At 36.3% G+C, this 12,688-nt stretch overlaps 2 protein-coding genes across 2 annotated transcripts in view; both read left to right on the top strand.

Moving 5' to 3' along the window:
* Positions 1–8,145, top strand: part of LOC146138817 (uncharacterized) — a 42,662-nt gene extending 34,517 nt beyond the window's left edge. The window contains exons 7-9 of the mRNA XM_083393478.1: positions 447–541; positions 5,676–5,863; positions 6,511–8,145. Coding sequence (XP_083249604.1) covers positions 447–541; positions 5,676–5,863; positions 6,511–7,067 — 840 coding nt within the window. The 3' untranslated portion in view covers positions 7,068–8,145. The remainder of the gene's footprint in view (positions 1–446; positions 542–5,675; positions 5,864–6,510) is intronic.
* Positions 8,146–9,075: 930 nt separating this feature from the next.
* Positions 9,076–12,621, top strand: LOC146138816 (cyclin-H-like). The gene is made up of 7 exons (XM_083393822.1): positions 9,076–9,255; positions 9,782–9,999; positions 10,083–10,187; positions 10,262–10,375; positions 10,684–10,802; positions 11,184–11,349; positions 12,177–12,621. Exons 1-7 carry the CDS (start codon positions 9,126–9,128, stop codon positions 12,312–12,314), a joined length of 990 nt encoding a protein of 329 aa, XP_083249948.1. The 5' UTR covers positions 9,076–9,125; the 3' UTR covers positions 12,315–12,621.
* Positions 12,622–12,688: the final 67 nt, after the last annotated feature.

Below are 12,688 nucleotides of genomic sequence, written 5' to 3'. Positions count from 1 at the left end.
CTAACGACAACAAGACACAAATGCAGTTCTTTATACAAAAATGCGTTGTTTAAATCAATGTATTCCTAACGTGTAAATATTTTGTTAAATTTTGATACAAGTCAAGTAATTTTGCCCAAAAGATATAGGTAAAGTAAAGTCATTTAAAACAGTGAATTAACTGCACTTAAGTCAAGTTATTTAAACATTGACTGGATGTTATAAAAGTGTTTTTTAAATTGATCACCAGAATGTCAAATGTCTATAAATTATTGGAAATCGCAAATTTATCAAAATAAAATAATTAAGCTGGAACAACTGCTGTAAAGGAACGGTTTTTTTCAATAAATTCCACCTAAAATGATGTATGGCGTTCGATGAATAAAGACCTCTTATAACTCGGCAGATGCAGGTTTCACAAAAATTTACCGTATCAGTTTATTAAGCGATATTTTTCCTGTTTTCAGGTGTTCGACTCCTATAAGTTCGAGAGCACGAGTTACCACAGCATGCAATATCACTTCAGATCGATAGACACCTGGCTTCAAGGAACATGCAAAAGGTTTGTTCAACAGCAATACCGGTTCAGTTGTATATCAAATAAACGTTACAGTAAAACCTGTATTTCTCACATTTTTATGGCTTACTGCCGACGTTTATTTCCCGTGGCATGTAATTCCAGTTGGAAGGTTATGTGAAGTAAACATTACGACTAGGCCATGGTTTACCAACTTTTATTATAACTGATATTTCAGCAAAAAGATTACTTTTTTTTTAATTTCATCTATAGTGACTTCTAGTCCAAGAAAAATAGGAAGAGAAATATGAGATTGGTTCGAATCACGATTTTTTCAAAATTTGGAAAAAATTGCGAAAGAAAATTAAGACATACGCACATTAAAAAAATTTAATTATTCAAAGCCCTTTTTCTACTTATGTTTCGTTCACTGAAAGGTTCCAAAAAAAACAAGTGAAAATAATTGGGTCACCAAAGCTTCGCGAACTTAGTTTTTCGGAAGGTTAAGAAACACAACCCCAAATAGATACAGGGTTTTGTGTGACGTCAATTACCCCGTGACTGACCCCAAAATAGGGGTTTATCCGCGTCAATGCTTCGGGGAGCTATTTATAAACAATTCGCAGTTTTCTCGCGATCCATATCAGTCGGGCGGAGGTCATGACCTTAGTTTTGCTCGACATAAAAAACCTGGGATTTCTAAATGTTTACTAAACGTCACGGAGATTTAAACCTGTTTTTTACTTTTTTTGTGCGCTTACCACTTAGAAATCATACGCGCAGTTTTAGGGTGTTTGTGCGCGCCGTTGAAACAGACTTGGACAACTAGATTTATTTTAGCTTTTTATAAATAGATTAGAATTACATCATTTCAGTTTTTCCAATTTAGAAAAAAGTCCTTGCGAGCAAAGTGTAATAATTCAAATTCTTTGTATCGACTGACAAAGTGACATTTTTGGTTCAATCCGAATTAGATTAGAGCTAGAATTAGAGCACACAAGCAATTCACAAGTTAGATTAGTCACAATCTGCTCTAGTAATTTATTGAACTGGAAAACTAGAAATATATATTGTCCAAGTGATTGAAAATGCCTTGTTTTGCGGGTGCGGCAGAAGTGCTGGAAATGTAAGTTAAACACCAAGAACAGCCGATAGAGCGGCCAAACAAGCAAAGTTTACTTTTACGTTTATCACTTTTTTTTTCTCACTTAATCGTAGATACACACATGGTTATTACTGTGATCAAAATATATGTGTTTCTCTTATTACTCTTTTTAAGACAAAAACGACAAAATACTTGAATTTCGCGGCGTTAACCGCCCAGACCCTTAAAAAACTCAGCCAAAGCCCCTTAAAGATTCCCGAAAAGAGACCCAAGCCCCAAAAATTAGCTTACGTCCAGCTAAAAAGGGATTCGACTCGTTGGCGCGTGACCTCACGTAACCCCGCCCTCCGCCACGTGGCTTTGCGTGGTAGGCCACAACTCGCCACGTCGCCGTTCCGGTTTACCGATCAGCCAAAAAAGTCGCGCCACCTGCAGAAACACGTTGCTTGACTACCTAGCCTACGTACAGTCAAAGCTGCGGCAACAAATTAACATTGCGAACGCGCAAATTGCTTTGGTGGTTTGCGACGATGCGTGGTGCCTAGCTTCTTGCGCCTGAAAGCTGCTGAAAAGCCGCTGTTTTTAACAGCGCTAGGAAATTCGGTCGCTAATTTATCGTACCCTGGGCTTAATAAGGTTGCCAGGCGGAAATATATGATTAGAGGCCTTTGTGTGTGTTTTTTTCGTTCTTTGTGTGTCAAGTTTGTTGGCAATTTCGGAACCTATAGAAACGCCCCCCTAAAAAGGGTGGGAACGTTATTTCTTGGTTTAATCTCGCCCAGGACAAATCTCCACACAATCTAACGAAATGAAATACTTCAGTCGGCGACCCAACCAAATTAAACCACGAAACATGTTTGGGTCGCCACCCATGGGTTGAGAAACACTGTATTAAGCTAAAGCTGATCCGACAAATTAAACACCAACCTGGAATTTAAGATAGAAAATAAGCTGGCTGCATTGTGTACGTGGGTCCATGGACCCCTTAAGGGTACACGGAATAGTTTTGGGGGTCCATGAAGGCCTTATTAAAATTTTGATGTAGAACTTAAATAAAAAAAAATTAAAAAAAAATATATATATACGCAAATCAATTGAAAGACTCTCAATGCTTTTGTTGTAACATTTAGTAGGCTCTGAAAAGTCTAAAATGACGCTTTAAATACACCAGAACATCTGTTAATATGTCGCCTATATAAACTTGTCTTTATCGGTCACACTGCAACTGCTTTGTGGTTTTCAGGCAACAGATTGAATCGTTTATTCAGAAAATAAGCGCACATCTTGACAATTTTATGGACGTAATAAGCATTTTCCGCCGTTTTTAACTGAAAAATACAAAAACGGGGTGATTTGAAATTTTACGACCCCTTGGTTATTAAATTTGCAAACCTTTGCTTGACTTCCTTTAAATTAAAAATCTGTAAAGTGGGTCTAACTAGCGTGTAATATTGAATCTTCTAGGATAATATACTGAATTAAAAAAAAGTCAATAACAACAGCAGAACATTTAATCGGTAATACACAGCTTTTGCTACATAAAAAATGACCACAAAATATTTGGAAACCTTTTTGTTTTGAGTCAAACCAAACTGTTAAAAGACTAATTGAACACCAATGTTGACAAGCTTTTGCACAACTTATCTTGTCGATATACATAAACTGTTAAAAAAAATACATTATAAATGTCCGGAAACAAGTTAGAATCACAACAACTCTATTTTGACAATCTAACTAGATTATCGGCATCTTTTACGCGCAAATTTGATCCCATGTCAAAATATTATGGCGAGGTCCATTGGGCCACAGCAGAGGTCCTTGGGTTATCGGCTTACGTGATCTAAAAGTCGCGGCTGACCAAAACACGCTAACACAGTGAAAAAAGGATGTCTCAAAATCCAGTGTTGTATGACCCAAGTTACTGTTTTCAAAGGGCTTGACTTGACTTGAGTCTTTCGGACGAAGTTTTTTGATCGGGCTCTTTAAATTGGGTTATTTATCTTAAGTTTTGCTTATAAACGAATTTGATTGCTATCAGTTGCGTTTATGGTATCTTTTACATGAGTTATTGGTCATTTTTAGACGAGTTTATTAGTTAAGGTTTTATTTTTATAACAGGGACTTGACTTAACCCGCTCCAATTATGACTTGACTTGGGCAACCGATGACTTGGCCTAGGACTGGACTTGTTATTTATTCGAAAAGACTTTACTTGGACTTGAGTTGTTTTACGAATGACTTGACTGGGACTGAAGTAATTTCAAGATGCCTTGTTTAAAACACTGATATCCACTAACCTTTATTCAATCATACATTTGTTTTTCGTTTGGCAAACCTAATTATTTTTATCGCTAATCAACGTGAAATCAATAATTAACCAATAAGTACAAGGTTCCAAAACAAAAATAGTTCGAAGTTACAATCAAAACACGAAAGAAGGCATAACGTAATGTTCTCTGGTTACAAAATTAACAAAGTTTAACATAAAGCTAAAAAACAGTTTAAACTATCCTTGTCTTTTCTACATGATCTTATCTTAAAATTAAAAAAATATATATAAAAAATAAATAAAAACGCATTTTTCCTCTACAAAAACCAAGAGGGTTTCCGCGTGCTTGGGTGCAATGGCCCCTCAGACCCCGGGACAATCCGGTGGATTATCCCCTCAGTTGATAACGACCCCCTAAACACAGGCCTCCGCTAAGCCACCCGGATCATGGCTCGTAAATTGGCCCCAATTTGAGCTTTGTGTGGCGCTGTGCTGGTATTTTTTCGATTCGACGAAAGTACAGTATCCATTATCCAGTCTTGGTAAATTGCCACTTCGCTCGCATCGCCACTTTTTTTCTAACCGCGTTTATTTGTGTCGCGATGACGGCAAATTGCGAAAGTCGGTTGGCGTGTCGAAGTTTCACTTTTTTTCGAAAAACGGTTTAACCTCCAGAGATTCCGCTTTTTCATGTTTTCTGGCGATTTGCAAAGTAGCCTTTATCATGTGTGGATCTAGGGGGGAATAAAAAAAAATTAGGGATGACGTCACAAATTTACACGTAAACCTGACGTCATAAAAGTAGCCTCAAGAACATCACGCAGTTCGTCTATGTTTTTAAGTTTTAGGCTGGAGATACTTTACTTTAAGACAAAGCCAACATTAAAAAGACGTTATCGATTCTCACTTTTCATAACAGTAAGCGCAAATTTAATAACGTCCGTGAATGCAATGCGACTGTTTGACTAATGCGTTAACATTCAACGTTTTGTAATTCGTGATTGTTTTTCGTCAATGCAAGCAAGCAAATTGCTTAGAGAAAATCCCTATTTAATATTGACCATTGATAAGCTCTGCTTACCTACACTTATTTAACCTTGCATTGTTTTGCAAGTCGACAAACTCAAGCAAATTCTTTAACCTGCGAATATTGACCTGTATAGAATTTGGTGTTTGTTCTACGCCTGACTGCAACCTTTACCTATTGTGACGTCAATAATGCACATAGTTTTATTGGAACGTTCGAACAATGCCGCCAACTTCTGTATGGTTTTAATGTTTATTCAAAGGCTGGCGACAACCTTTCAACCATTGTATTCAAACTTTGTAAAGTTTTGTAATCATGGATCAAAAACGTGGTGGGATTATGAATGACTCCTTAAATAACTCACTTTCAACTTCAGTCAAGGTAACATTTCTAAATATATTCGTTCTATTGCGGTGGTTCTTGATGTTGGGAGTGGCGCGTAACATATAAGAGCATTGCAAAAAAGAGGCGTTTAAATATTTTTGTAAGAACCATATATTGCAAGCGAAATGGCCTAATACAGTTCGAATAAAAGGTTATTTTAGGAGGAATTTCTCAGATGTGTCGAAAATAACCGCCATAATGAAGAGACACTCCCAAAATCGACCAGACAAAGCGCAAATAGCAAGGAATATTAACGCCCTAAAATTTTGGGTAGTCAACCAAAGGTTGCGGGGGTATCTCAAGCCCCCCAGCACCCCTCCCCCCATTGTCGTGCGCGTTTGCGTATCGCGGGGGCGCGTGTGGTCACAAAAGCCCCATTGTGTCGTCCTTTCAGCTTCTGTGGGGCGCACGCGTGGAAGCGAAGGGCGGGCACATTCCGACCGACTCAGAAATCGGTGTTCTTTCGTGCGCACTCAAGCGGAACCGAGCCGCAGCACGAAGAGCTCGCAGGTCACGTGATGGCTGTCGACGAGGCCGTTGAAGCCGGCGAGGTCGATGACGGCGATGAGTCACAAGCAGAAGGTATGAAGCAAGAATACACACGGGTACACTCCACAGCCTTTTCCTTACCATTGTTTTTTGTTGTTGTTTTTGGCATGTCAGTTAAAGGTGGATTTACTCGCCGTTGCTACGTATATTTAATGGGCCGCGAATAGTCTACCCCCTTTTTTTAAGTGTTACGTCTCCTTAAAATAGGAAAAATAATGTTAACTACTTTCAAACGTTAAGATTTTAAAACTTGATAATAAACAAAAGCGCCTCAAAATAAAAACTTTAAAATTCGGTAGAGTCCTTTTTTACCCTTTTATTGTGTGTACGTTTATGATTCGTAAACCTTAAAACAAACATTTTCTCCTGCTACCTAAAATAGCTGAGCATTCAGCAATGCTACTGACTATGGGCGAGAAAAATCAACGCACGTTCCTATACATATAGAAGGCCAATGGAAAGTAGCCTTGTTATGTGTCCGGAATTTTTTAACATTTTAATTATTCTTATTTTTTCACCTTCGCCATTGTACAGGCGAGAATAAAAAATAGCACCTATCAAAAAGCGACAAGTTGGGTTAAAGGCCATCCTACTTAACTTTATGAGCTTCGAGGTTTTCAGAATTTAAAGCACAAATATATTCAGAGTGTTTTATAGACTTGATCATGAATTGTTTTCAGACGCGAGCGATGACGAGATCGACTGTATAGCGTCCTCTTGCGGCGAGACTGTTAAAACCAGGCCACTGCTGGAGGGGGCCAGCGCTGCTGCTGCTTCAGGATCCAGCTCCGAAACGTTTCAAGCTGCCGCGTCGTCGCTAAAACAAGAAAAAGTGAAATTCGTGTCGTTCACAAACCCGTTACCGATTCGCCAAGTTCAAAACAAGTCAGACTCGCATTTTAACTCACAAACTCACAGCGCGGTTGACCACGACAAGAAAAACCACCTCACAAAAATCAAAAGAAGCGAAAAATGCCACGAACCTTCTCCAGTTGGCAGCTTTCTAACTCGCTCCACCCAGTACTGGCGTAACTACGAGGCTCCGTCGGTCCCTGACGTAGAAAAAGACTCAAAATATTCATCTTCCAAAGGTGAAGACGTTGGTCGGGGTAGTGTGGCCACGTATGTCCAGCTTCAGGCCAATTTGAACCGAAATTCACTGGCGGAACGACTGGCCCGTTTGGCCCTTGAGCGAGCCCTTGCCGAATTGCAACTCGAGAATCAACATTTTAAGTAAAAAGCTGCGTTTTTTCTCTTCGCTAACAGCACGCACTGTGACTTGGGATAGGTATATTTTCACTGTAGTGGTTTTAATTATATAGGTAAACTGGCATAAAACCTGTCACATTTTTTTTAATTTCTTGATCGAACTATAGTTGCGCACTATGGTCTGAAGGCTGCGGAGTCAATTAAAAATAACCCGACTCTGGCCAAAAGATAAAAATAAACCCGAGTTCGAGTCCGACTTGGGCCAAGCGATTTCGTCAAGTCCCGAGTCCGGCTTCGACCCTACAACATGTATTTCACTCAATTACGTAAAGAAAATAAGGTGGATATTCAGCAATACACTCATAAAAGACACCCGTAATATTTTGTAATCTGGTTTGCGGCATAAATTGCAAAAAACAATAGGCGTTGTTTTGCTCAATTTTATACCTCTGTAACCCTAAACTGATGTTGGTTCTGCTTTCTATTTTGTCATTAAGACCCGTTTACACTACAGCTGCACTGAGCGGAGCTGAGCTGCACTGGGCGTAAAATTTTTTTCACTACAGCTGCAGTGAGCTGCGCTGGGCGTAAAATTCGCTCCAAAACGTAACGTTTTTCTATAGCTGCACTGGGCTTGAGTTTAGCAAAGCGTGAAAATCGCTCCAAAGCGTATTTTTTCAGCTACACGGGGCTTGAGTTAAGTAAAGTGTAATTTTAAGCTAGCTGCAGCTGCTGCACGGGACTTGAGTTTAGTAAAGCGTGAAACGCTCGCCACAATATAATTTTAATGCAAATTACGCTTTGCTCAGTTCAGTGCTGCTGTAGTGTAAACGGGACTTTAATATAAACTTAATTTACGACTTAAGTTAATCGAATACTTCATTATCAGTGTTGCAGGCTGTATTTTGCCTAAACTCAAATCATTAATGCACTTGTACATTGCTTATTTCTCATCGCTATAAAATGCCTAGATTTATTTCACTGTGCTTTTCTTAACTTAGAGTAATTTACCTATTCATCGCTTGTATTCAAACATTTGTTTTTCGCTGTTCAAGGTTGCTTGTTAGTATTGTGATGTTTTTTTCGACCATGGCCTGCCCAGATTATCCTTCACTGTAGTAAAGTAAATTTAGGAGAATAATTCCTCGTGATATTCGTGTTTGTCTTTATATTTTTATGGAAAATCATTTAGCCAAGTTAGGCATATTCAACAGGAAAACGCCGTTCATACTTTATAATTAGTATAAATTTTTACAAAACAGCACCTAATTCTAGACTAGTTATTTTGACCAACGGACAGGTAATTCTGGCAAATGATTTGATCTAATCTTATTTTTCTATTTTAGAACATTCTTGCCAAAAATAATTATTTAGTTCAATTTTAAACGTTAAAAAAGTTTTCTTTTGGGTATTTGTCACTGAAAGGAATAATTTTAGTATTTATTTTTTAAGCTAAGACTCAGGTCTTGAATCATTTCAAAATGTCTAGGTTATAAGATTGATATCAACGATTATACGCATGAGACACGTTGTGATACATCTGTAGGGACGAGTTGAGTTCTGAATCAGAGTACTAGGTAGGCATAAAATAACTTACAGTGGGAGTTGGAAGAATATACCTTCCCATATCTCCAAAAGATGGAAATAGCTCAATGCGAAGATCAAAGTTCACCTGAAAGAGTTTATCAGCTTACGATAATAAAAACGCCGTTCTTCTTTGCTTAAAACTAAAAATACTAACTTAAAATTATGTTGGGGGAAGTCCCTATCGAGATTCTTGGCATTTCTTTTATCTAAAACGTTTGGTGAGAGAGGTGTATTTCGATTTAGAAGTTTTATTTAAACCTATAAAATGAATACTTCAACACGAATATTGTAAAACCATTACAAATTAAAATTAATTTATTTTTGTTTTGATTGGTTGTATAATAGCTCAATTTGATTAATATGTAACAGTTCTTAAAATCTCTGCATGCGTTCGACGTAATTTGTAAATTGACGACGTGATTTTGATTTTATACAAGACTTTAGAAAATTTGTTTAAATGAAGTAAAAAAAAACTTTAATTGCTGTATGTCACTGAAACATGTTTCACAACAGCACACAACGAAAATTTTGGACCTTCTCAAGCGAAGAAGAACTGACCAAACTTCGACAAAATGCGAACAGAACGTATCGTGAGGCATATTGTGCCAAGAACAAAAACGTTTCGCCAGGTAACTCTAATGTACACAACCAGAGAACTTACATGGCGCTGGTCTAAATTCCAACCCCGACGCACATTATTTGGGATAGTTAAAGTTAGCGTTTGGGAAGGATAAGCAATATTATTAATTAGGGCGCTGGCCTGGAATCCTACCACAGCCATTTAATGAACGCATGTTTGGGTTAGGGTGCGAGTTTGGGTGTGGGTAGAGTTGGTATTGTTTTATTCATTATTTAATAATAATGCTTGACCCACCTTAACCCAAACGCTAACCCTAACCCAAATAATTTGCGTTGTGGACAATCGCTCTTAATCGTATACATTTACATTAAACCCAACAATTATTTATTTTTAATTTACATATATTCAGAGCTTTTGTAGATTGGCTAGCTCTTGGTTTCTTTATCAATGTACACCATTAATATCTGTAGCATGAAAAAAGAAGAACAAAAAATCTCCATAAATATTTTAACTTTATGTCTGTACATAACCGAAATTTAGGAAAGTTATTGAATTTATTAAACAAATTTTTGCAGATGACGACAGTTTCTTCATCACAGTGCAAGAACACAGAGAGCTGGTTCGCTATTATGAGGCAGTCCTCAATGATTTTTGCAGAAGATTCAACCCGACAATGCCGCCCAGCGCCATTGGGACGGCTTGCTTTTACATGCGAAGGCTCTTTTTAAGAAAATCAGTGATGAATTTTCACCCCAAGCTGATGTATCTTGTCTGCATTTGGCTTGCTTGCAAAGTCTGTTGTTTTTTTCTCTCAAATTGCTTTGTAGGTTTTGCTGCATTGAGCTGTTTTAATTTTATTTTCATATTTTTTTTTAGACAGAAGAGTTTAATATTTCTATGGAACAGTTTGCACAAAGCATCTGTGCGGAAAACGAAGCAATCCGTGATGCCATTTTAACAACAGAGCTTGTTCTAATTCAAGTATTGTACCATTGTTTTGTCCGCTTGACTCTGATAGTTTTGCCTTTTGAATAAAATCTTTATTTTTTTTTCAGGAGTTAAATTTCCACCTAATTATACACAATTCCTTTCGTCCTCTGGAAGGTTTTTTTATTGATTTGAAGACAAGATTTCATACACTGCCAAACGCTGACAGTTTAAAGCAATTGGTAAGCATATATTCTCTAACATTATAGTGACTGAAATGTACATATAAATTAAGTGAGGTATACATAAAAGGATTTAAAAAATGTAAAAAAAATTCTTATGTTATTTTATTTTACCTAACATTGTTGTCAAATATAACCAGTATTTTCTGATAATGAATTGCAAAGCCAAAAAGGTAAAGTAGATCAACATCATCTTGATTAAGACACTTTTTGCTTTGACATTTATTGTCAAGCTACATGACAGATCCATGTATATTGTACCCAACAGTTTTTTTTGTGGTGCTCAAAAAAATATTTTTTCTTTATAGTCAAGGGACTTTGTTATACGATCGTTAAACACAGACGTTGGATTGTTGTTCACTCCATCACAAATTGCGCTAGCTGCTCTTCTTTCGTCGGCCTCCAAGAGCAGTAAAAACATTGACAGGTTTTTGTGCTTCGATAAAGTCGATTAAATTAATATTTTTATCTTCTTTTTTCTGGGTTATAATTGGTCAAATTGTATTTCTTATGTAACATAAAATGCAAATACTATATATCCACACTAGTATTTTGTGATAAACAGAATGAATTTTTTTTCATAAATTCTCTAATATTTTCAATATTTTTTGCAAAGCCATGATTGGGTCATTTTCAATTAAATAGTGGATTAGAAACATAACTCTAATTTTGAAGATTTGCAATTTACTTCATGTAGGATTTATTTATCAGTTCAATGCTTAAAACAAAACTTGTCTTGCAAACATTTAGTAAATAGTAGGCTTAAAACAAACGTTTTTTGCATAATTTCCTTTTCTATTTGTTTCAGGTATGTAACTGATGTTTTATTGAGGGGTCAGTCCCCAGCCGTGTTAAAAGAAACAATACAAAGAATCAAAAAGATTCGCACAATTGTTAAAAATGCTGATGCGGCCGTACCATCAAGGGAAAGGATTAAAGTAATTGAGAAAAAGCTGGAGCGCTGTTACGACAAAGTGAGTACAAATTTATATTTTGTTGATGTTTACAACATTCTGTTGAATGTGCATTTAAAAAAGAAAAATTATATGTCTGTATAACAATATAAACACATTACAATAGCATGTTACCTAGACCAGAAAAAAGAAACCAGGTATGTCCTGTTACAACTTTGTTGGATTAGTTAAACTGTTTTACATATATAGTAAGAATATCAAAGCCCATGCAGAAGCAGTTATAATTTTTAACATTTTAAATACTTCTTTATTGACTTTGTTAAAAATGAATAAAAGTAAGGAAAATAGCCTGTGGACGAACAAGCAAGATAGTTTTGCAATAGAAGGTATCAGAAACACTCTTCCTGTGTTTTAAATGGGAAATAAACCAAATTAATGTAAAACGAGATTAAAATCGACTGCTGTGAAATTAACTGACGTTTGTGTGTTTAGTGTTTTAAGGGCTGACAGGATGTAAACAAACAAAAGAGAAATGTTCACAAAATAATAACTACTTCTATACTTTAAAATTGTAACTATGTGTAACTGAAACATCTTAAGATTATGTTCCTAAGATCTTTGAACCTTTCCTGTTGTATGCAAGTACTATTACAATTTTTGAAAAAAATTAAGTTTTAAGGGACATTTTAAAGATGTTCAAAATTTTACCTACCTCTCTATGGGCTTCAAAATTCTTACTCCAACCTCCAACCATTATGCTCCAATGTTTCAATTTTGTTCAACTTTTTTAAATAGGAAAATTGTATTTGGTAATTTAAAATAATTATTTGTAAGCCGTAGTTGACATTTTAACCTATACTGTTATCTAATTTCGGTAAATTTTGCAGTCGAAAGACCCGACAAGCCAGGAATATTCTAAAATCCAGGCAGCGCTTGAAATTGAAAAGCACGAGCGACACGCCAAAAAACGAAAGTTGGAGATCGAGCGAAGGCAGCAAATGGAACGGGACCTTCTCAGATTTTGAGTTTACCCATTTTCATTTAGTAACCGTTTAAAAGGATTCACCTCATTTGGATCTAAACTCGTTTTGGATCTAAAACCTCTTGTTTAAGTTTATAGCAATTGTCTGATATTTAGTACACTAAGTACTATGTTATGGACACTGTTGAACAAGTGTGTTTAAATTAGTAAGTAGTTACAGTTGTCAAACAAATCAACTGTTTCAGTTAATATTTCCTATGTTTGTACATTCTTGTGAAACTGGTAGTCGTAGATAAATGCATATGTTTTCGTAACAGCAACTTACTAAATACTTTAAGTATTAAATCAAAAGTTCAATATAAATTTTGCAATCTTTTTGGAAAATATCTCTTTTAATGTTTTTTTTTGTTTTTTTTT

The sequence above is a fragment of the Ascidiella aspersa genome, chromosome 7, assembly GCF_963924565.1.
Source record: "Ascidiella aspersa chromosome 7, kaAscAspe10.2, whole genome shotgun sequence".
Taxonomy (NCBI): Eukaryota; Metazoa; Chordata; class Ascidiacea; order Phlebobranchia; family Ascidiidae; genus Ascidiella; species Ascidiella aspersa.
Note: the sequence above shows the minus strand (reverse complement) of the source record. Positions and strands in the feature narration are given on the sequence as shown.

Coding starts and splice junctions, on each gene's coding strand:
- LOC146138816 (XM_083393822.1), top strand. CDS start 9,126: ATGTTTCACAACAGCACACAACGAAAATTTTGGACCTTCTCAAGCGAA. Junction 9,256..9,781: donor GAACAAAAACGTTTCGCCAG/GTAACTCTAATG, acceptor AAATTTTTGCAG/ATGACGACAGTTTCTTCATC. Junction 10,000..10,082: donor GCATTTGGCTTGCTTGCAAA/GTCTGTTGTTTT, acceptor ATTTTTTTTTAG/ACAGAAGAGTTTAATATTTC.